At 41.7% G+C, this 23,646-nt stretch overlaps 2 protein-coding genes across 11 annotated transcripts in view; one reads left to right on the forward strand and one right to left on the reverse strand.

The window, feature by feature from the left end:
• The window catches only part of palmdb (palmdelphin b), a 38,254-nt gene extending 19,538 nt beyond the window's left edge, over positions 1-18,716 (forward strand). The window contains exons 5-9 of one of the 4 annotated variants that reach the window (XM_090189760.1): positions 4,390-4,504; positions 5,098-5,158; positions 5,263-5,400; positions 5,967-7,091; positions 8,418-8,953. In XM_090189760.1, coding sequence (XP_090045886.1) covers positions 4,390-4,504; positions 5,098-5,158; positions 5,263-5,400; positions 5,967-7,091; positions 8,418-8,458 — 1,480 coding nt within the window. In that variant the 3' untranslated portion in view covers positions 8,459-8,953. Of the gene's footprint in view, positions 1-4,389; positions 4,505-5,097; positions 5,159-5,262; positions 5,401-5,966; positions 7,754-8,417; positions 8,954-9,212; positions 9,482-15,076; positions 17,190-17,324; positions 17,417-17,547 lie in introns of those variants that run through there. The other 3 variants (XM_021620534.3, XM_090189759.1, XM_021620535.3) reach the window with 3 other exon arrangements.
• Positions 18,717-18,718: 2 nt separating this feature from the next.
• Positions 18,719-23,646, reverse strand: part of frrs1b (ferric chelate reductase 1b) — a 55,491-nt gene continuing 50,563 nt past the window's right edge. For all 7 annotated transcript variants that reach the window (XM_090189764.1, XM_090189762.1, XM_090189761.1 and 4 more), the window contains 12 exons: positions 23,441-23,597; positions 23,109-23,291; positions 22,819-22,917; positions 22,490-22,640; positions 21,955-22,068; positions 21,645-21,760; positions 21,360-21,446; positions 20,359-20,456; positions 20,181-20,239; positions 19,836-19,979; positions 19,213-19,280; positions 18,719-19,099 (listed from right to left, as the gene is read on the reverse strand). In XM_090189764.1, the coding sequence (XP_090045890.1) occupies positions 19,007-19,099; positions 19,213-19,280; positions 19,836-19,979; positions 20,181-20,239; positions 20,359-20,456; positions 21,360-21,446; positions 21,645-21,760; positions 21,955-22,068; positions 22,490-22,640; positions 22,819-22,917; positions 23,109-23,291; positions 23,441-23,597 (1,369 nt within the window). In that variant the 3' untranslated portion in view covers positions 18,719-19,006. The remainder of the gene's footprint in view (positions 19,100-19,212; positions 19,281-19,835; positions 19,980-20,180; positions 20,240-20,358; positions 20,457-21,359; positions 21,447-21,644; positions 21,761-21,954; positions 22,069-22,489; positions 22,641-22,818; positions 22,918-23,108; positions 23,292-23,440; positions 23,598-23,646) is intronic.

Below are 23,646 nucleotides of genomic sequence, written 5' to 3' on the forward strand. Positions count from 1 at the left end.
TGTAGATCGCTAAATATCTTGGTATTAAATCCTACCAGCATCTATAAGGGGACAAGGCGAGACTCAGATGCAGACACGGGAGGCAGCTGGTTTGAGTCTTGATATTTATTAAACAAGCCTAAAGGGATAGGCAAGAGAATGGTCGTAGACAGGCAAAATTGTCAAAACCAGTTCAGAGTCCAGGAGGTACAAAGTGGCAGGCAGGCTCAAGGTCAGGGCAGGCAGAATGGTCAGGCAGGCAGGTATAGAGTCCAGAAAACAGGCAAGGGTCAAAAACCGGGAGGACTAGGAGTACGGGAAACCGGGAGGACCAGGAGTACAGGAAAAGCACTGAAAAGCATACATGACAAACTGGCACAGAGAGACAGGAAACACAGGGATATATACACCAGGGATAATAAGTGACACCTGGAGGGTGTGGAGACAATCACAAGACAGGAGAAACAGATCAGGGTGTGACAAGAATCAACAGTTTAGTGTGGTTGAACAGCTTCCCGCACACAAAATGTACGCCATGGGAGAGGAATGTACACAACACAGCGACAAGAGGGATAGAGACAGTTTGTGAGGTAGCTTTTGATAGTTGTAGCAGTCTTGAAAATGCCTCTACTTTGAAGAACTACTAAAATAGTGATTTTGTCAGAAAGCTCTGCAGCATGGGCAGCTGTGGCAACCCAATGATCATGGGCTAAACTTTTCGCTAGCCAAGAGGAACTTGGCTCGTTGGGGAGCACAGAGATAGCGTTAGATGGTTGTCTGGTAGTCTTGCTGCTACTGCCTCAGAAGAGATGAGATGCGAAGAAATGAAATAATAAAGTACTTATATGAAAAATAAGTAATATACATATCAAAAATATTTTATTTAAGTAATGTGAATAAATTATGGTAAGTACAGTGCCTTGCGAAAGTATTCGGCCCCCTTGAACTTTGCGACCTTTTGCCACATTTCAGGCTTCAAACATAAAGATATAAAACTGTATTTTTTTGTGAAGAATCAACAACAAGTGGGACACAATCATGAAGTGGAACGACATTTATTGGATATTTCAAACTTTTTTAACAAATCAAAAACTGAAAAATTGGCCGTGCAAAATTATTCAGCCCCTTTACTTTCAGTGCAGCAAACTCTCTCCAGAAGTTCAGTGAGGATCTCTGAATGATCCAATGTTGACCTAAATGACTAATGATGATAAATACAATCCACCTGTGTGTAATCAAGTCTCCGTATAAATGCACCTGCACTGTGATATTCTCAGAGGTCCGTTAAAAGCGCAGAGAGCATCATGAAGAACAAGGAACACACCAGGCAGGTCCGAGATACTGCTGTGAAGAAGTTTAAAGCCGGATTTGGATACAAAAAGATTTCCCAAGCTTTTAACATCCCAAGGAGCACTGTGCAAGCGATAATATTGAAATGGAAGGAGTATCAGACCACTGCAAATCTACCAAGACCTGGCCGTCCCTCTAAACTTTCAGCTCATACAAGGAGAAGACTGATCAGAGATGCAGCCAAGAGGCCCATGATCACTCTGGATGAACTGCAGAGATCTACAGCTGAGGTGGGAGACTCTGTCCATAGGACAACAATCAGTCGTATCTTGCACAAATCTGGCCTTTATGGAAGAGTGGCAAGAAGAAAGCCATTTCTTAAAGATATCCATAAAAAGTGTTATTTAAAGTTTGCCACAATCCACCTGGGAGACACACCAAACATGTGGAAGAAGGTGCTCTGGTCAGATGAAACCAAAATTGAACTTTTTGGCAACAATGCAAAACGTTATGTTTGGCGTAAAAGCAACACAGCTGAACACACCATCCCCACTGTCAAACATGGTGGTGGCAGCATCATGGTTTGGGCCTGCTTTTCTTCAGCAGGCACAGGGAAGATGGTTAAAATTGATGGGAAGATGGATGGAGCCAAATACAGGACCATTCTGGAAGAAAACCTGATGGAGTCTGCAAAAGACCTAAGACTGGGATGGAGATTTGTCTTCCAACAAGACAATGATCCAAAACATAAAGCAAAATCTACAATGGAATGGTTCAAAAATAAACATATCCAGGTGTTAGAATGGCCAAGTCAAAGTCCAGACCTGAATCCAATCGAGAATCTGTGGAAAGAACTGAAAACTGCTGTTCACAAATGCTCTCCATCCAACCTCACTGAGCTCTAGCTGTTTTGCAAGGAGGAATGGAAAAAATGTCAGTCTCTCGATGTGCAAAACTGATAGAGACATACCCCAAGCGACTTACAGCTGTAATCGCAGCAAAAGGTGGCGCTACAAAGTATTAACTTAAGGGGGCTGAATAATTTTGCACACCCAATTTTTCAGTTTTTGATTTGTTAAAAAAGTTTGAAATATCCAATAAATGTCGTTCCACTTCATGATTGTGTCCCACTTGTTGTTGATTCTTCACAAAAAAATACAGTTTTATATCTTTATGTTTGAAGCCTGAAATGTGGCAAAAGGTCGCAAAGTTCAAGGGGGCCGAATATTTCGCAAGGCACTGTAAGTGCTAAGGAGTGATGGTAGGCACTACATCATGGGGTCCTTTTAATTTCTTTATTCTGTGTTGGTAAGCGACAATGGGGTGTTTTCAATGTTTTGGCAATTGAATGTTCTAAATATTTGACTTTGGAATTTCATTTAAAAAGCTACAAAATAATTCCAAGGTCATATTTCAGAATGCATTTAATGTAAAAAAAATATATATATATAATCGAAAACAGTGATTATTTTTAAAAAACCGAACCGCAACTGAACTGACCTCAAAAAACACAAATCACTCGGCACTAGTGTGCTTGTGCGTTCGTCCATGTTTGCCTGTGTGTGACTGAGTGCAGTGCACACATTCACGCGTTAGTGAGTCAAGAGCATACGTTTCTAAGTCAAAGGGCAACACATGAGATTTTCAAACGCTTTCCCTTTCTAGCCTGAGCTACTATGAGTGGGAAACGATTGGAAGGATTATACAGAGATGGTGCTCCTTAACCCACTGCTTAACCCCTGTGAGAGGCTTTGTGTGTCAGCCAACGGTCGTACAGACAGTCTTCCCACCCCAACCATTGTTACGTAACAACCTGTCTACTGTTCTTATAGCCCTGCCTGCTTAAACCAACCCCCTTAGAGAGGATTACTCCCTCAGAGTCAATGCAGATATATTTAAGCAATAAGGGGGTGTGGTATATGGCCAATATACCACGGCTAAGGGCTGTTCTTAAGCACGATGCAATGTGGAGTGCCTGCAACACAGCCCTTATCCGTGGTATATTGGCCATATTTCACAAAGCCCCGAGGTGCCTTATTGCTATTAGAAACGTGTAACCAATTAGAGCATAAAAAATACATGTTTGGTCATACCCATGGTATACTGTCTGATATACCATGGCTTTCAGCCAATCAGCATTCAGGGCTCGAACCACCCAGTCTATAATAAGTACTTTAAGAGAGTAATAGTACCATTATGTAATAACAATACTAACTTCTTGAGAGTATAGAGTGTTACTCTCTAGTGTTATAGTGTTAGTGTATATAGCTTTTAGTATAGCTCTCAGAGTATAGCTGTAAGTGATAATATGTTCTATCAGAGAGAGGCACTGTTATATTTTCTGATGGTAGAACATTAATAGAGAGACGAGTGAACTGGAGGGACCCGTCTGTTGTCTGTCCTGCCATCCTGCCTGCCAGCAGTGATGTGATGAGATGGGCTCTGTTCACTGGACAGTATCAGAGTTGTGTGATAAAGCTATGTCCTAAATGGCACTCTATTCCCACCCTTTGCGTCCCGGTCAAGAGTAGTGCACTATTCAAACGTAGTGCACTATATAGGGAATAGGGTGACATTTGGGATGCAGACAAAAGCGCCAAACCAATCTAGAGAGAAATCCTCTTCATCACCTGGACAAAACAACCTATCAAGGATCCGGATGAGGGTTCAGAAATAGACTTTGACCCCTGACCAAAACAACCACATTTAGAAAAACACATAAACAGCCTATCAATTTTCACCTTAATGAGAGTATGATTGAATGTAAAATATGTCAATATTGGATGCAAGTACAATAGTCATGTTTTTCTATTTGATATGAGCCAAATATTCAGTGTTGTTTTGATTGACATCCAAGCCGCATACTGATAAACACAAATTCAATCAAGCAATCTATCTCTATCAAAGAACAAGCAGTCATTGCATATGCTAATTTACATGCTAAGCTATTAGTGACCGACTACCAATGATTACGGTTGCAATGGATAAGGTCATTTCCATGCAAATGTCAATTTGTTTTTCCCAATTTCCATATGAATACCACTGCTTGCTGAGTGATTACTGTCTGTTTGGGCTGATTGCAGCTGCTGAGCTGCTCTATGTTTTGCATCCACTTTACAGAATGGAGACGGAAATAGAGGCTCTGGAAACACAGGAGCTGCAGATTTCAGCCAACGAGGAAGTGATTCTGAAGAGACTGAAGGAGGTGGAAAGGACTGCAGAGGACATCATCAAGGTATTGCTCGTCTAATACTAACATTAGACCATTACTTTGTGCTTATAATGTGGGACTTGTATTTATATCCATTATGCTGGTTCTTTGGGAGAACAACAAGGGTTCCTGGGTATTAAGCCTAATGCTTGACTCTTGAGTTTGCAGTGTACTTGGATTATCATTCTCACCGTCAGCCTTACACTAACAGCAATGGGGTGATGGATAATGTCTAATAATCTGTGTCTATGTTCTTTATATCTATGGGGCATGGCTTCATTCCAATGAAATGGAGGATATTAATTGAATATGCAGGTAGTGATTTGTGTTAAAGTCGTTTTTTTTCCCACCAAGAGGTTACTGTGAAATGACTGTGTGGGTGTGCGGCGTTTGGCAAAGGTCTGCTTTCAGAGGAAAAGGTGATGTGAAATGGAAGGCAATTATATTGATGGAGGGCAGAAGGTGCCACTGTTCTAGTTGCATGTTTTCTGATTCCTTGGATATGGTGTCTAATCACTAAGCGGAAACAAACCTCGCGACGTTTGGAAATCATCACTAATTACTAACATCCTTTCTTTTTCACCTGGCCTGTTGTGATTTTCACATCATCCTTTCAGTCGGTTTTGATTGTGAACACCTGTATCTCCACACAGGAGTTAAATGCAGAGTACCAGGCAGGTAAATACGTCTTCCTAACATTATATTCCTATATTTATTCCATGTTAACATCTTCTGGTGGACCTGTTGGCATATGTGAACTGACTGGGATGTTATCTTTACAGACCCGATACAATACATTTACGCACCGATTCCAAATATGCCAGATTTCCAGATGCAAAGGTCCATCACACCTACCAGTAGACCACTGAGGAAAATACAAAATCCACAGGAAGGACTTGATGGCGAAGAACCAAAGCAGGGTATATAAACAATATACAGTATTCTGTATGCGATATCTGGCCTATGTTATTTAGAGTGAATATTTGTGTACACGCAATGAGTGGCCATCTGCACTCTTTTATAGTGCAGTGCTTAACACAACATTGCGTCATGTCAAAGGCCCGTAGGTCTCAGCAAGCAGGATAATGGAATGAATAGAGTGTCGAAAACAGAAAAAGCAGGATGATATCTGGAATTATTAAGCACTTCACCTGTACATCACAGTGTATTTTTTATGTGATATGGGCCTTTATATGATCGTTCTCTGTCGGTGACTCATTTGGATTCCTAGAACATGGACTCAAAGCCTGTAATTTAATGTTTTTAGCATGGCGGAAATTGGATAAAAAGCTTTTTTTCATTTGTCAAGGATCTATACTTTGATTATTGATTGAACACATAAATACATGAAAACAGTTTACAGACAGGAGTTATAACCTACTGTACATATTTGTAGTACATTCAAAATACATTCAGGATGTTATATGAATCATACACATTGTGTTCTAGTTGTTGTCCATCCTATGTCCTCTCTCTCTCTCCGTAGCTATGTTCGCCATGGAGATCAGTGTAGAGAAGGACATAAGAACAGGAGAGAGCCAAGTTGTGTCCATGACCACCCTAACCCCTGAAGAGTTCCAACAGAAGGGTGTGAAGGTCTACGATGATGGGAAGAAGTCTGTCTATGCCCTACGCTCGGAGGGACAGGTGACCCAGAATGGGGTGGGGGTGGGCGAACTGAGTAACGTTGAGGTAGAGGCGCTCCTGCGTCAGGCTGGGGATGCAAAGGTCCCCACCGAGGTCCAGTACCACAGGCCCGTCTACGCTGCTCCTTACACCAGCAGGCCTTCAACCCCTGCATGGAAGCCTGAGCAGGGACACGTCAGCCCCAGTCCTGGTGAGCCCAATGGCCATCGGACATCCATTACAACCCGCCATCCTCAAGCCAGCCCTTTCCAGATGCTTCCAGAAGCTCTGCCCAGAGATGGAGCCCAGAGCAGGGAAGAAGTAGCCAGCTCTGCCCCCACTCACATTCCAAACATCCACGCCGACAAGCATCTAGTGCAGCCTCAATCACCCCCCCATCAAGGTTTCAAAACTGGCCAGAGCCTCACCAATGGTAGCAGTGGAAAAGGCCCACACCCAGATAAGAACAGACCAGCTATCATCGCAGTCCTGAGTTCAGGAGAAAGCCGCACTCCCATACCGCTGATAGAGAATACTGTCACAGATTGGGACAGGCAGTCTCCATTCTACCCCAGCAATCGACAGTCACCATTTTACACCAGTGACAGTGGTGAGTCCTCCTTCAACATCATGAACACTTTGCCACCTGATCTGGACTCTGAACCAGTGACAATGATCTTCATGGGCTACCAGAACGCAGCAGAGGAGGAAGATGAGGAGAATATCCAGGCCGAGCTGGTCGTCATCGGAAACGGCGATGATGATGATGAAGAAGATGACAACAACGTACCCTCATACCACCCCGAGGGATACCGAAGCAAGATCTTCCAACCCACAGCTATATGCAACAACAACACAGACTATATTGCAGATTCCACAAACTCTGAGAGTCTGCTACACCGACCCACATTCACCCACAAACCTGGCAAGCGCAGTTCTGACCCAGACCAACAGCCCCTGGCCATGGAAGTGCCCATGAGCGCAGGTATCAAGACGGGCAAAAAAAATTGCTGCTGCTTAGGGGGCTGGGGCTCTTCAATCCCTCTCATCAAATGCTAACCTAGCCTCTCATCTACTCTAACAGCCTAACACTCTCTCTCACGCGAACACTGTGGCATCTGCGCCAACCTACCCACAGCCCAAGCATGTACAGCATTCTCTAACCCGTGGTCCCTACGTTCACCCTCTTTTGTCTTCCTTTAACAAGATAATAAGGCACAGTTTTAGAGCGGTTACCACACCTGGCATTACTTTATGTGGCCTTATTTGAACTATAGTCAGCTTTGACAACTGAATGAAAGCTTTTAACTGTTTTGAACGGAAACAATATCGGAGAGATGTTGTCATGTAAATCAGTGTATCACTAACTTGTTTTTTTTTTAAGACTTTAGCTCCATCCAGTGGCCGTACTGCTGAACACATCAACATTTGCTTGGTCATGTTCTGGGTACAGGTGTACTGAATGCCAAAGATGATGCTGCTGCTTGTAAGGAAAGGCATTACATTTCTCGAATGAGATGTTTATTTGATTTTATATAAGATTAAGTGCTTGGTCATTTCTAATGTATGTGTGTGCTATCTAACTTAACTGTTCTGCATAATGTCTGCTCTTGAATCTAAAATAATTAAAACTCATTTGTCATACTATCCACTGGTTGCAGTTCTCTCTTTGTCAATTCAGACTACAACTTCACAGCATGGCTAAACTGCTGACTAACTGACTTATACCGCCAATCCTACAATACTCGTTCAATATAATGATTTAACTGACTTCAAAGGGCGATCATTTATACATCACCATTTAGTTGTTTTGTGTTTTTCCTCCTCCCTGAAACTCACTCTCCATTGTTGTGTTGCATTGGTACAGACGTTGAACTGTGTTCCATGTTCAAGGTAACGTTCTGTCTACGCTGTTTTCTTTTGGGTCTCTATTGGCAAGCATGTCGTTGGGTATTTCTTCCTAATCCATCTGAAAAGCCCAGACTTACGCTGAGGAACATGAAGTGGCATTTGCTTGAGAAATAATTACATAAGCGTTTTCTTACCATTATATAAGCTACAATTTCCATGGAAAAAATCCTTTCCACCCTAAAAAATGTTTTCGTAAAGAAGAAATCTTAGAGACAGCAAGACAATGCACAAGTATTACGTGTGGATATTCACACAGGTTGTTCTTCTTATACCATGGAAACCTTCAGGAGAACATTTTATATTACTGGGTTTGTGGGATGATTGACTTTAATTTAGGTGAAAATCAAGATTCAGTCAAAAAATATTGAACTTAAACATTTTCCATTTTTCTTATCCACAGCTTTGAAAATGAGAATGGCAAAGCTAGGGGGAAAAGTGTAACCGGCAAAGTGATTGATACCCGTCCCTGACGTTACTATTCTGTGAAGAATAAGGAACAGAAAAGAGTGGTCCTATGAAACAGACCTTTTCTACACACTATTTTGCTCATCAGATACAGGACGTCTTCTAAGAGACAGACCACTGACAAGACAGATGATCAGAATTGTATTTATATTATCATGGAAGTGCCAAGATGGTCTATGAATGTGTGAAATTGAAAATGTCTGTATGTCAATCATGCATTTATGGTATGCCTGTGTTACATTTATTAGGTGTAGTGTTCAATCAGCAACAATATTTATTTAAAGACATTTGCTGATCATTTCTAAAATGGCTGTGAAGGTGTTTTAACGCCAAAGTGACCGACCTTTTTCTGCTGTCAGTGCTTTTACAAAATCTACAATGAGGAATTCATTCCTGAATTATTAATGCCATTGGTAATATTGCATACTAAATTGGAAAATAAAAATGTGTTATCTGAATAACCAAAGAAAATGAATAAGAAAGACTTTTATCAACATGTTATTTCTATGGTTGAGAGCTTGTACATTGATTGACCATACATTCAGTGAAGGGATTGTTATCAATTGAAATAGTCAAAAAAAGCATATCTGAACTCGAAATACATGCAATCATCAGTTCAAGTTACAGCACACTGGACAAACCTCAGGAAAAAAAAACAGAGAAGGTTGGAAAGATTAGGACTTGAACAGTAAGTTCCTGGTTTTGACTAAATGCGTCACAGGGTTATCATAGTACAAAACATCAGCATTCTCAACGTTACTCACAGCAGAGAAGTCTTGGGTACGCTCTTTATGAATATGCGACAGTGTGTGTGTGCAAGGGAAAAGGAGAGAGAGAGACCATCTCTTTGCACCATCCACACTGCTCTGCTATTGGTTGCTTCCCCTCTACACACATTCATAATCAGAGTTCTAGTCTCTGAGGCTACAGAGAGACAGAGCGCCAGCTTAACACTGCTAGCCAAAACCAGTCTACAATCACCTGCTGGACTGGCATAAGGTAGGACCGCAGCAACAATAACACAGACAGAAGAGTTTTTCCTTTGTACGGAGTACTGACAGGGACTAGAAATACCAGCTGGTTTTATAGACCAGAACTGTTATTGCATGATGTAACTTGTATCGGTTTGCTGCAATTGTCTCTTGTAAAAGTCTAAAAGGATTATGATGGTGAAAGGGCATCATATAGATAGTGGACTAGAAGTGGGTGTTGAATTGGAGTGTGTTACAGTGTGTGAATGTGTGATGGTGCGTTAGATTAGGTATAGATCCGCTGAGGTTGGTCAAAGACGGTATAATTGTTGTAATACAGAAAAACGACACAGCCTCAGGTACAACGGAAATATATGATTACATTCTGAACAAAATGAAGATGTTCTGACAATACATTTGGATTATATTCAAATGCTCATATTTTATATTTATATTTCACTTTGGACTGTAATAGCCAAAATCTAAATCCTTGCTGAATGAATTGACGTATTCAGGTCATTTGAGAGGGTTTGGGGTTTTTGGGGGTTTTGGGGGTTAAATTTAAGTGTGTAGAAAGAGATTGCAAATGTTTTCATTTGATCTTTTACTAAAACTTCTTCTTCGATCATAAAACCTCTGAATGGAAAGATCCTCCTTTCTATTCATTTATTTTCTGTATTTGCAAATAATTATTTGGTGTGTGCTTATAATTGTCCTATTTCACACATGTAGAAGTGTTTATTAATACTTGTGTAAATTGGAAATGTGATTCTTGCATATACCAACTCTCCCTGTGTCACGGCCAGGGTCTGCAATTATCAACGGCGACCCTGGAGCAATTAGGGTTAAGTGCCTTACTTAAGGGCACGTCGACAGATTATTCATCTTGTCGGCTCAGGAATAAAAACGACCAACCTTTCGGTTACTGGCCCAATGCTCTGACTGCTACAGGTACATCAACAAGATCAAAATGAAGGAATTTGTTTGTCAATTTCATACAAGTCACATGCACACAAGTGCACTGCAAATAACAAAGGTAAAATAGTAAGAACTCATCTCTCTGTGTTTGCCTGAAAGCAGCAGCAGGTGTCCTTGCATGTACGGCATGCATTTCATTACACATGCATTACATTGTGCTGTCTGGGAGTCAGGTAGAGATAAGAGTTTTAGGTACTTGACTATGCAGATAGCGAGTTGCTGAAGAGGCCTCCATCATCACCACTCCATCTAGTCATTCCAGCCCGGAGAGATAGCCAGGTGCGCACACGCACACACACACACACACACACACACACACACACACACACACACACACACACACACACACACACACACACACACACACACACACACACACACACACACACACACACACACACCCTCTCTAACCTCCTACTATAGAGGCTGTGACTCTTACAGCTGTATCAAGTCCCGTTGATAAATTAAAATGATAATGACATCACCCTCACTAGCTAGCAGTGCATAGCAACAAAAGCTCCAAATGTAGTTCGTTCCATCCAATTAGAACGTCACTACTATTGACGTTTGTAATAGTGAACAAGCTAGCAGTGTAGAGTGTTCTCAAAAGTGCAGGAACACACCACATGTATTAGTTACACAATCTCCGGCAAAAAATCACTATACCACATTTTTCCGTTAAATTTGACCTATCAACACCAGAGGACAGACTTCATGTTCTTATTGTCAATGTTGGGTGTTTCAATATGTTAACCTCGGACGAGATGAACATGTAAACCTTGCAGGGCTCAAGGTTTCCTAGAAATATTCTATCACACTAGTTTCCTTCAGGTTGTCCTCAATGATTTCCATACACTAGATGACTCATAGGGGGGCACTGTGTTGAAGCCTCGTCATTGTACAAATATTTTGGAAGCTAAATGCATTTATTAATGTCTACATTAGTTTTGGCCACATTTATTCTATTACACACACTAATGCATACTTTTAAATTATATTATATGAGTTAAACCTGAAAATGAAATGTTACTGTCCCCACTAAAACAACAAAATACTTAAATACACTTACAATTTTGACTTTAAACATTTAATCAAAAGACTGTAGAATTCCAGTGACAATATGCCCGACCGGTCAGTTCAAAGCCTCTTAATGGCCAGTACATAGCATGAGCAATTCAGGGTTTATATACATCATTGGTCATACTCCATGTTTCCAACCCACCCACGTACACCATGTCTCTTTTCACCGAGCCTGTTCTGTTCCTGAACTTCACAGCTACTGTTCCTTTTGTATAGAGAACAGCCTTGAAACTCATAAGCAGAGTGTACAACAGCTTTCTTGCCAAGCATCCTGCCTCCTGCAGGCACTTACGAATGACGCACATGCAAGCGACTTCAGAATTCAACGTGGCATTTAGTTGATGTGTAATTTGGATGATGCTTCGCAAGCTGGGAACACACACAACAACAACAAAAACACATCACAAATATCACATGCAGCTTTCAATCTCATTCCCTGCAGAAAATATCTCCATGATGCCACCATTCAGGCTAAAATCAATCCCATCATGACCTTGGTCACCTATTGAGTGGCTTGCTAAAAGTCCATGGATTACACAGGGGGCACTCAATGGCCACTCAGTGACTGGGAGTGCACTAGGACACCACCATAACATGTAGCCACATCCGTGATTAGGAAGTAGCCTGAGGAACAACCATCTCCAGCATCAACCTCATCACAATGGCATTTCTGCCAATAGAGTGCCCCTCTAGTTCTTTCAACATGGGTACCCTTCACTGATCAACACCTCCGATCAGTTATCAATAAGGCCGTGTATTTTCTCCCATTGCACCACACACAGTCACTCAGAGTCCATGTTGGGTGTTTGTTGTGAAGAGTGTATTTTGATTTGTCTGGACCAGTAAGATCAAGATGATCTCCTTCTGGCTCATCTGTTGGAAGCTTCTGGTAGGTACCATAGGGTCATGTGCATTTGATTATATTTCTACGGCTATGATGTTCCGTTCCGTTCCAACACATCAGTTCTGTCTCTCTTTCTGTGTGCTTGATGCTAATCTCACATTGACGCTGCATTCGTTATTGCATACAGATACTTAGGACACGACAGCTCATGCCCGAGAGCCTGTGAGACTGTGGTGGAAGTTTGTGACACTCAAACTGTGTGCTAAGTGGTATGACTACTGGGGGTTGCCATGGTGCTCAGCACTTCTGTCTTATTTTTGATTGGACTTAATGGCTTTTTGTGTTTGGCTTGATGATGTGTCTATTTCAGACCTTGGACAGAAGGAAACGTTGTTTTATCCATCTTTGCCCCGTTGTATTGTCGCCGAGGAATGTTTGTGTAGCATTTGTGTGGGATTAGATGGTTCAAAATGATGACGGTGACAGGAAGAAAAGAGAGGAAGGTTAGTGGTGCTGTCAACCAGCGGAAATACCTTAAGCCCTGTATCACCTCTGTTGTTTGTAGCTACACAATACAGACTGCATTGAACTAGCTATCTGGTTCTGATCAAGCAGGGATAGAGAAATATCTGGGAGATGTTGTTGAGCTGACAATGGAGGCAGGATATCATATCGTTGTGCCTTGCCAAATTATTCCACCTAAGAAATATTTTGAATGACTAAACTATTATCTCAACACATTCACAGGGAGAAGAAATATAACGTTATAAATATGTTATGCTATTTCACAAAATATGTTTTGATTTGATTTGTCTGACATATTGTCAAAACATCCAAACAAAACAATCCTGACAATAACAGCTAATAACAGTCACAATTAAAATCTTGTTTCACAGTGTTTTTTTGTAGCAACAGCTCTGTAACAACACAAAGGAATTTGCCCACAGTGACAGTTGTAAAGAAAGTCATAGGATAGATGAGGATTATGGTCTCATTATGAATGACTGTTGGCAGTCCTTGCTGTTTGGAGCTGTTAAATACTCCGAGCTTTGGTGTGAAAGAAGCCACAGCTCAGTGCTTGATGTGAGCCTTTCTCTGGAGTTGGGCTTGGCAAAGACCCAGGTTGAACATTTAGGTGGCAGTTTCCCGGATAATCTCCATTGAATGTGCTTTTCAGTCCAGGATTACGCTTAATCTTTGTCTGGGAAAAAGCCTCACGATGTACAACACATTTTACACAACGGAAAGGATACCAGAGATGCTTTTGATTAGCTTGTCCGGTCATAGATGCAGAACCGTGGGTGGAATGATGGAGTTAAGATGAGAAGGAAAACACTGTTTCCCTGATCAAATCAAAGCAAGACATGGAGACGCTGTATATTCCACTGAAACAGTCAGTTTTGGTGTTGGCATCTAATCAATCCCTGGGTGGTGTGTGAAAAGTAGGTGATAATGAATCACCATCCGTAGAAAAAAAAGTCTAAACTATACACAGTAAAGTGTGGATAGCATAAATCACAAATGTGACATGTAAATACTGTTTGAGAAAATACTTTTATTTTCACAGTAATTTCAGAGCACAGAACAAATTTCAAATTCACCACGAACAGTTCCAACTATAACATTTTTAAGAATCATTACATTTCTAAAAGCAAACAAATTCATTTCCTCAGGTTAATTGACTGGAAATACATGTGTTGTGTGTTCTGCTCAGCCTGTCACGGTTTTTCTATCTAAGTTTTTCCCTTGTTATGACACCAATCAGCAGTCAGTTTCCTGTCTCTCCCATGGTGGTGGTGCTGAGCGGCGACATGGGGACACCACTACCCCTGGGCATGCTGGGGGGGTCTGCGGGTGTACACACACAGAACAGAAGTAGTGTATAATAACATACACACACACACACACACACACACACACACACACACACACACACACACACACACACACACACACACACACACACACACACACACACACACACACACACACACACAGCGTGGGTGATAGTCAATCCTGCAGTCTTATATAAGCCGGAGCCAGAGCCATCTAATTCAGCTGGTACGACTGGTGTTCTTGTTCAGCCTCACTGTGGATTAACCCAATTTGTCAATTCACTGCAATAGTAAACAAACAACTTTGATGAGTCCACCCCTCTGCAATTACATGTGATCCTCTCTGTTTTGTTTTCAAATTGTTTGGTACAAATTGTAAAGTGGCCATAGATGGGAAAAGACAAAGATAGGATTTGCTTGGATTGGTTTCTTATGTGTTCCACAGGATTCAGATAGACTCTGTAGAAATGTTTTTTTGCCATTTTATGAACATATTTCTGAGTGAATACCAAACCATTTTACCTAGATATAGAATCAAGCAAAAACTCTTCACAAATGATCTGCTGTCTGTTCTGTGTAACATACAGGTCACTGTAATAAGGTCTATTGTTTGGCCGAAAGGAGCTGTGTAGAAAAGGCTTTACCTATCACTTGGGAAATAAGGGGACAATATAACAGAGACATTTCAACTAAGTAAGAAGGGGGAAAGAAGGAGAGGAAGAACAAACCAATCTAAAGCCTAGAGAAAGGCTACAGAGGGAAATGATTTTCATATACAAAAGTGCCAAACTCAGCGATACTGCACTCAGTGAGGGAATAACATGTAACACTGTAACAATTCCCAATCTCCCTTACTGACGGGTGAATACCTTTTCATTTCTTTCAGAGAGCTACCGCTGTGGCAAGTGTGACGGATGGTAAAGAACTGAACGAAGGTTGCAGTAACCCTCAGAATCACAATCCAAACGAACCCAGATCCTTCCCGAAGGCAGTAACCATGGAGACCAGTGAACAAACGGAGATGACCAGCGTAATTGCCTATGAAAAGGAACTCTCGCTCACTGACTCAACTGAAAACAAAAAGGGCTTAGGAGGAACAGAAGAGGAACAAGTCTGTTTAGAGGCTGACTCACTAGAATCCATAGGAAAGAAAGCGTTGCTAGAAATTCTAGCAGATTTACCAGCTAGTATGATCGATGAGCTTGACGGCTTAGGAAACGGGCTCTGCACAGGTAACCCATTTCGAAAGGAGGCTTTGTCTAGCCATGAAGAACTCAACCGAAACGAATCCATCACTTCGTCTGTCTCTGACACACCGTCAAGTGTTGACAGTGTGTATGAGAACGAAGCTCATCGTAAGAGACAGGACACCCAAGAACTAGAACAGCCTGAAGATACTGTGTCCAACCCAGAGGATGATGAAGATGGTGAGGATGAAGACACAAAAGAGATTGAATATGGCCCATTAGAAAACTACATCAGTGATGTCCCAGAGGAGTCTTTACTAGAACAGTACATCAGAGAGGAGGTTCTGTCGGATGTCTCCAACGAGTCCTGTCATGGTCTGGACCCAGACGAGGTGGATGAATGCCTGCGTGTTGAGATAGCAGAGGCCTCTTCAGACGATGAGAGTGAAGATGGAGCAAATAAATGGAGGGCGATATTTTCCTCCTCGATCAACCATGAGGACGATGATGACTATCTGGATAGCCTCCAACTGAGTGCACAGGATCTCTTCGTCCAAAAGGTTGAAGTGCAAAACGTTGACAACCATGACGATAACGAGGAGGAAGTTCAAGTGAAGATACCAAAGGAAGAGGAACTGGAAGTGTTGGAGCAACCAGATTACCTCACTGGTATTGCACAGGAAGTGACATATAACCCTGCAGCACTGCTCCAAAGCCTGTCCAAAATCTCTGAAGACGAGGAGGGAAATGGCAATGGTTCAAGGCACAATACATCTTGCAAGGCAGATCCCAACAAGAAGCTTCCAAAGGACTTCTGCGTTATCCAGGAGACCAAGAGTGAGAACGTCAGCACAGAGCATGTGGACTTCCAGCTGGCCCGGAAACAGTGGAGGGAGATGGAAGAGCAGACCAAGAACTTGGTGCTGTCACCCACCACAAAGCAGTGTGGGCCCCTCATGGGCAGCCACAGCTTCATGTACACTCCAGTCAGGAACATTGACAGGCCCAAGACGAGAGATACGAGCCTAGAGAATTTGGCTATGGGTGGAGCTGAGTATCCCCACACCCAGTTTAGCCCCTGCTCAGAGGACTCAGGCCTGGGCGATTCCAGCTACAGGTCCCCTTATGAAGAATTCCCAGAGACCTCCATTGAGAGGGAGATCCGCCTGGCCATGGAGAGAGAAGACAGCTTTAAGCGGGACAGGGGTTTCTCCAATGGGATGAAACCTACAGAATGTGCTCAGACAAATGCCAAGCCAGTCATCTTGCTCCCAGCGAAGCTATGTCAGGAGGTTGACGAAAAGAGGAAGACGTTTGAGAGTATGGAGGACGGCAGCTGCAACATACCCAGATCCAAAACTACTCCATCATTCATTATTACGTCTTCGCCGGCAAAGGGGCCACTGAAACACGATCTGCCTGCCAACAGCATCATTATACTAGAACCGGAAGGAAGTCCAAGACATGGCGCCAGAGACACCTCCAGAGCTAACGAGTGGCACTCGGATGAAACCTCCAATGCCAACTTTATCATCCTAGAGACATCCAACCTGATCATCAGGAGCGCCTCAGAGTTCTGCCTGAACACGGCCTGTGAGCAGCAGGGCCAGGAGTGCTCCTCAACGTTCCTCAACAACCCCTTCTTCAAGCTGCGCTCCAGGAGCCAGCTGTCATTGGTGGACGAGGAGATCAAGATGGTGAAACAGCGCGAAGAGGAGCTGAAGAAAGAAAGAGCGAACATCTATCCGAAAGGGATGTACAACAACACAGGCCTAGTGGCTGAGAATCTCATGGACAGCTTGTCGTTTGAAGGTAAGTTTATACAAAGTTTGTCTCATTTGGTCAGGAAGAACTTCTGACCCTACTCTTAAACTAAGCCGGAACATATTGTGCTTTTGTCTATGAATATCAACCAATTGAAAACATTGTGTCTTGACCATATTTCAGCTGATGCGCCACTGAAGTGTAAGTCTTCGCCATCATCACCAATGAAAACGGCATACAAGATGGATCGCTCAGCCCTATCCTGTGATCACAGAGTAAGTGAACCAAAATTCTGTTGTGTTATCATACAACTACCGTAGTCAAGTGTCAATATCGCATTTGATGTAAAGCATAAATATCATTGAAATTAAGCCACAGGAGCTCAAATCAGGTGATTGTCTCCCAGTTTCCTGAGGTGTATGGAGCCGGAGGAAGGCGTAAGAGCGCCTTGGCGCTGCGCTGGGAGGCTGGGGAGTTTGCCGAGTGAAGAACAGAGTACAACCCGCAGTCACTGGTGAAAATATTGTCGGTCCACTTTCAGCTGAGTTAATAGACTTAATGCAGTGCTGCAAACTCATGTTTGTTTCATGTTGCGACATTTAACCACACTTGCTGCTTCTGTAATGTTATCGATTCTCTGGTCCAAGTGCCAGGAAATAGTATTGTGTGTTCGCCCGCCAAGATGCCTGAATGTAAATGAATGTAATGTTTAGTCCACAGATGCTAACATTTTATGAAATTTTAATGTGAGCAAATCTGAAAACATATTTTGGTGTATTGTCTTGCTAAAGGAAAGAAGCTTATATTTATTGTACTTTCGTACTGTGTTTTCCAGAAATATTGGTGTGGGCATATAACATACTGTATGATACAATTCTATAACATGTAACTTGTATCAAAAAATATATTCAATCAGTTGCTGAAATCTGAGATATGTTGAACGGACATTATACACCATGTGAAATCATGTTTGATTGAAATACATTTTTAACATTCCCTTAAAAGCTGGAATCCTTAATGGTGAAACCACCACATCCTTTTGCGATACTTTAAAAACAATAACGGCGATGGGCAGCCAGTGGCGCCGTTTCCCTTATTACGGATTCCATGTTTAAAATAAAATACTATTTCCAGAATCAAAAAGGAAAAGAGTAAAAAAAAAAAGCTTATTAAAAAAAAAAAAAAAAAACTTTTCTATATTGTGCATTTCCCTACAAATGTCAGATGTTTACAATTTTCAAAGGAGGAAAATGTTTCTGCTTTTAAATAATTATTGAGGCAGAGTATTAAACAAGCTCCATTTTTTGAGAATTGCCATTTAACGCTGATAATAGAGTTCATGAAACAAAAAATAATTGACATTGTTTCATTAAGTATGTTTGTATGCTTACTTGTTACGGTTTTGCTTATACAAAAACAATCACCAGTATTGCTTGCTAGCATTTGAAATTGTGTAAGGAAATTACCTAAAATAAGAGAGGCCACTTTATTACATTATTTTTCAGGTGATTTTCCTTGTATTCTTACTGCAAGTGTTCAATAGATTAGTGCAACAATAAATACCACGTATGAATACATTTGTTCAAAAGTCTTTATTTTAATGACGGGGGGAATGATTTATAAAGAGTATCTTAAGATGATGTAACATATTTATTCAAATCAGCAGACAGATTTAGTTCTTAAATACAAATGTTGTTCATCCATTTACCATTTTTTAAGGACACACGTTTTAATATGTTCAGTGGAATCTTAAAAAGGAAATGGCAGTAGTGTGTAAAAAAGAGCAACATGGCTTAATTAAGTAACACATCATCTATACTATTATTGTCTACAATGACCCCTAACAAGGAGTATGTGATTCCCAGTCACACATTTCTTATTGTGTTTAGGAGAACAGACAAAAATCCAACATTTCCCACGAGGAACACAGCCAAGACAATCTTTTTGAATCGAGATACCTGAAAGAAATTGGAGTAAAAATAAAATCAGTGTGGACAAACTTATTATAAAAGAACACTTCTCAAAAATATATCCAAAACATACATAGTTTATACATTTATTTCAAGCTTACCTTTCTCTGTCTCTCACTATCCGAGTGAGTACCCAGAATCTTATCTTCGTCCTCAGCAAGAGTCCTCCCTGTACAGAGGTTAGAGATTTACCACAAAGTTCCAGTATTCAGAATACATAGAGATATTTGGCATTCTGTGTGACTACTACATCCCTGAAAATAACAATTTAATATATATTTAAACCTTATATACACATTACTGTAAGAGAAATATGTATTACTGTAATCAAGGAAGACATCTCAACAAGTGAAAAATGATTTTACATACTCAAGTCTGTCGTTATGAAGACTAGTGTTTTTTTTTGTTGACATTTAAACCTGCTTAGCATTCCTGCCCACGCACCAAACAATTTGTTTTCAATTCTCTTCTATGCTTAATGGAATCAGACTGTGTAATTGATTTGTTCCCTCCAAGCAAAACAACATTGATTATTGAACAGTCAAATAATTACATTGTTATAAGGTCTAATTCAGTGGTTCCAGAACCAGGGACATATTAAAAGTTAACAATTGTTGGAACGAATAGGAAGTGGGAAAGGAAAGAACAGCATGGAGAAGGTTGTCATTGTCAATAATCATTAATTCTTAAAAAGATTTACCTGAATAAATCAAAAGAAACCAACCTGTTACGATGACTACTTTACTGTGGAACTCAAGTAGCAGGTCTACCAGGACTCCCCAGACAACGCAGCCTGCCAGGACACCAGTGGACCAGGGGCCAGGGAGAAGCAAGGCCTGCTGCTGAATACCCAGGAAGATGGCCACAACTACAACAGGAGAGATACTGGGGTTATGATTGACAGGGTAGAGAAGGTTGTTGCAATCACTAGGTTTGGATACACCATTGTTGCTGTTGCAGTCATTGTACTAAACATTGCTTTTATTGTTGGCATCATTATCCGTATATCAAGATAATAATAGTCTTCATCATCATGTCAACATTGTTAAGATTAAGATGAATCTCTAACCTGCAAGTACCCGTGCAATAGTGCCTGTTCCCAAATGCATCCAGTTGAATATGTACCTTCTGTGGAAAGACCGTAAAATACAGCACCGTTGATTCCTGGATCCTGCTACACAATATAGACAGCTAACATGTTTGACGGATCTCAGAAACGGATCACTGTAGGGAGATTTAGGTTGTACCGTGAGGAGTCTGTGGCGGGTCTGATGAGGGCCATGATAGGCTGGATAAAAGATAGAGCCATGACAGTACAGCCCAGGTAAGGGTGGGAGCCGGCATGCTGATGGAGACAGCGCAGAGCAACAGTATTACAGTACAGAATTAGACGCAGTAGAGGTGAACAACACTATAGGTATCTGAGCAAACACTAGAACAACACTACAGAAACCTCTGAACAACAGTGGAAGATAAGAGAGGAGAGGATCAACTCGATGGATCCAGGGTACAGAAGTCCCTGTAAATAACAGGAATTGAATTGGCACACAAGATACAGTCAACCTCAAAATAAAATAAATATCTTGGAATTTTTGGCGGTTGTACTAAATTGGTCTTCCAGCTGACTCTGTAGCACTTGAAGGGAAGGGTGACCTCTAAATGGTCACTGGGGGGAATAGCACCAAAATGAAAATATATATTTTGGCAGGACGCAAAGTGGACAAACGCTTGAAAAAGCCTTCCTTAAAAAGATAAACAGGTGCAGATAATTTCAACCATCGATCAATGTCACTCCAACAAATTATTGTTCTCCCATACATGCTTACGCTGAAGTAATGCTAGTTATTCAGCTTTGTAAGTCAGTGATAATTGGTTACTTGGCTCAACTACAGCACTCAACATTCTCGCTCTTGTCCTTCTCTGTCCAGCAGGGCCAGAATGACTAAGGCAGACAGACAGCTTGGTGGAGGAGGCAGCATGAGAGAAAAGGGAGAACATGACACACAGCTGAGTGGTGATGATTCAGTTCTAAGACAGACAATTCAAATAAATTTGATTCTAAGACACACACACACACACACACACACACACACACACACACACACACACCTCACAGGCACTCAAGCAGCTAAATTATTATGACACAATATATGGCCAGCCAGCCAGAAATACAGACGGACAGATGGAGTGACTGACTGTCAGATGTGTAGCATGTGGTGATGACCGAGGGAGGTATTTCCAGTCTTACCCTGCTCCAACCGCCTCGGTAGATGAAGGGTAGTGAGAATCCCACACAGGTAAGGAGCACGGTCAGGGTCATCAAGGCTCGGTGCACCTGTAGAGACATTCACAAAATCCTACATCATCATCACCATGGTGAAAATAGGGTTGAAATAACACTCGTTTTCAGGAGGAGATTCAGAAAGATGGTGGTTTGAGCATTATCCATCACTAACTCATCTCTGATAACAATCCTTAAGAATTAACCAAATATATTAATCAAGACAAAACACTTTAAACAAATCGTCTTTACCTGAAACCATAGCCTGCGTCCAAATAGTCTCGTTTCTGGCCAGTCGTGTTTGAAGTAGCGTGCAATGATGACCCCTGTGGTCACTGTCGTCATCCAGGCCACAAGCATAAACACACCTGGGGATACAGAGGGATACACACGCAGTTCTCTGTGTTTGTATGAGCCAGACATATACTGAAACAAGTGTATGGAACTTAAGTGTTAAACGCGTGTTATATTAAGTAATGAAATGTGTGTCTTTGTTGCAACACTTCCTATTCAAACAAGGCAGGTCATAAAAGGCTTATCTTTCTGTAAACTACAGGCTTACCATGGAACTTAATGAGCAGGGGAGACCTGGAGCCAGCTAGATTCTCGGGGAGACCTGTGATGACTGTCTGATGAGTGGATATCAGAGGCTGCCGGTCATGTCTATAGATCACACCTTAAGATGGATGGATGGATGAAGATAATGTCTATGTCTGGGACCAACACTAGATCCAGCACTGCCAGTTAAGCACTGTGGTAAATAGATGTTGGAACTATTTACCAATGTTTTATTATTGGCACTTGATTCACACATATGACTACTGTACTAGATAATCACAGCTTAAACCAGAAATCTCACGTACAAAACAGCAGTGAGCTCGTTCAAAACACTTGGCACAGCCTAGCCCACACCTGAGTCAACAATGAGGGGTTGAGGTCAGGAATGTTTAATCTAGTAGATGTCAAGTTCAGTACCAGCATCTACAATATATATCTGGCACAATAGGAATAATCAATAATATGTATGAGACTATAGTATAACACCAAATGTTGGTAAACAAATAGGAAAAGCATTACAAAAAGACACATGGTCATACCATCTTCAGCCCTCCCGTGGGCTATGAACAGGAAGTAGCTCTGGTCCAGGCTGAACCTGCTCTCAATCTGACGGGGGAGGAGTATGTCTCTACGGAAACGACACTGAATGACCCCATCTGCCAGCTGCCAAGCTGTGTCTGAAAGAACATTCTGGAGAGAACACAAAAAGGTCATAGGTCAAAGATCAGTGAGGTAACTATAGAGGTCAATCTATGAAACAACCATCTAAAACAAACAAGCAACACACAAATAACACAAAAAAAAAACATTCACAGAACTATTATTTCATATTTTTATCAGAACTTTGCAAAACATAAATTGTGTATACCTCAGAGGCCAATTCAGGGTGAGCTCGGCCAGAGACATATGCAGCATTGATGTCCACACTGTCCCCATCTCTCACACACAGGTATACATCATCATTCCCCTACACATAAATACAAAACTCAAATGAGTTACAATTATATTGTATGGTTTCATAAAACAAATCTCACTGTGCATATGCCATATTGAAATACCACAGATAGTAGCCCGAGATTTGGCATATCATTTAAGTCCACACAAGCTCCAAGTGGTTATAGAATACTTCTTTGGTAGTCTTTCTGGGGTCATACCAACCATCCATTTGTCCAGCGACAAGGCGAAGGACAGGTATCCATCAGCTGGTCCACTGAGCTCAAACAGCACAGTCCGCTCCTCTGGAGTGAAGGAGAGGAAAAAGCACAGGGGGTCTCTGCCTGGGTCACATCCCACAGGGTCACGCAGGCAGGACTTACTCCTACCACAACCCTCTGAGCTGAACTGAGGAAGAGAGGGAGAGGGTTAAATTCTCCATCACCACCACACCTAATCATCATCCACAGCCTGTCGGTCAGCGTAAACATTATGCTGATTCATCCTCAGTCTCTTCTCTCTATACTTAGAGACAATCCTGGTGGTGAGTGACTCACAGGTCTGGTCAGCGCAGACAGAGTTGCGGTCACAGCAGCAGTAGTGGTGGTGGTGGGGGTGGGGTTTGGTGGTGGAACCCCAGTCGCCCCATTCAGAGACACCACCGGCCCTGGGATCTGCACCCAGTAGACTTTATACTTCTGCACCACTGTGGCCCTGAAACAACAATATAATGATATTATTAAGTCATTTAGCAGAAGATTGT

Source organism: Oncorhynchus mykiss, chromosome 11, assembly GCF_057628025.1.
Source record: "Oncorhynchus mykiss isolate SJ-2025 chromosome 11, ASM5762802v1, whole genome shotgun sequence".
NCBI classification, from domain to species: Eukaryota; Metazoa; Chordata; class Actinopteri; order Salmoniformes; family Salmonidae; genus Oncorhynchus; species Oncorhynchus mykiss.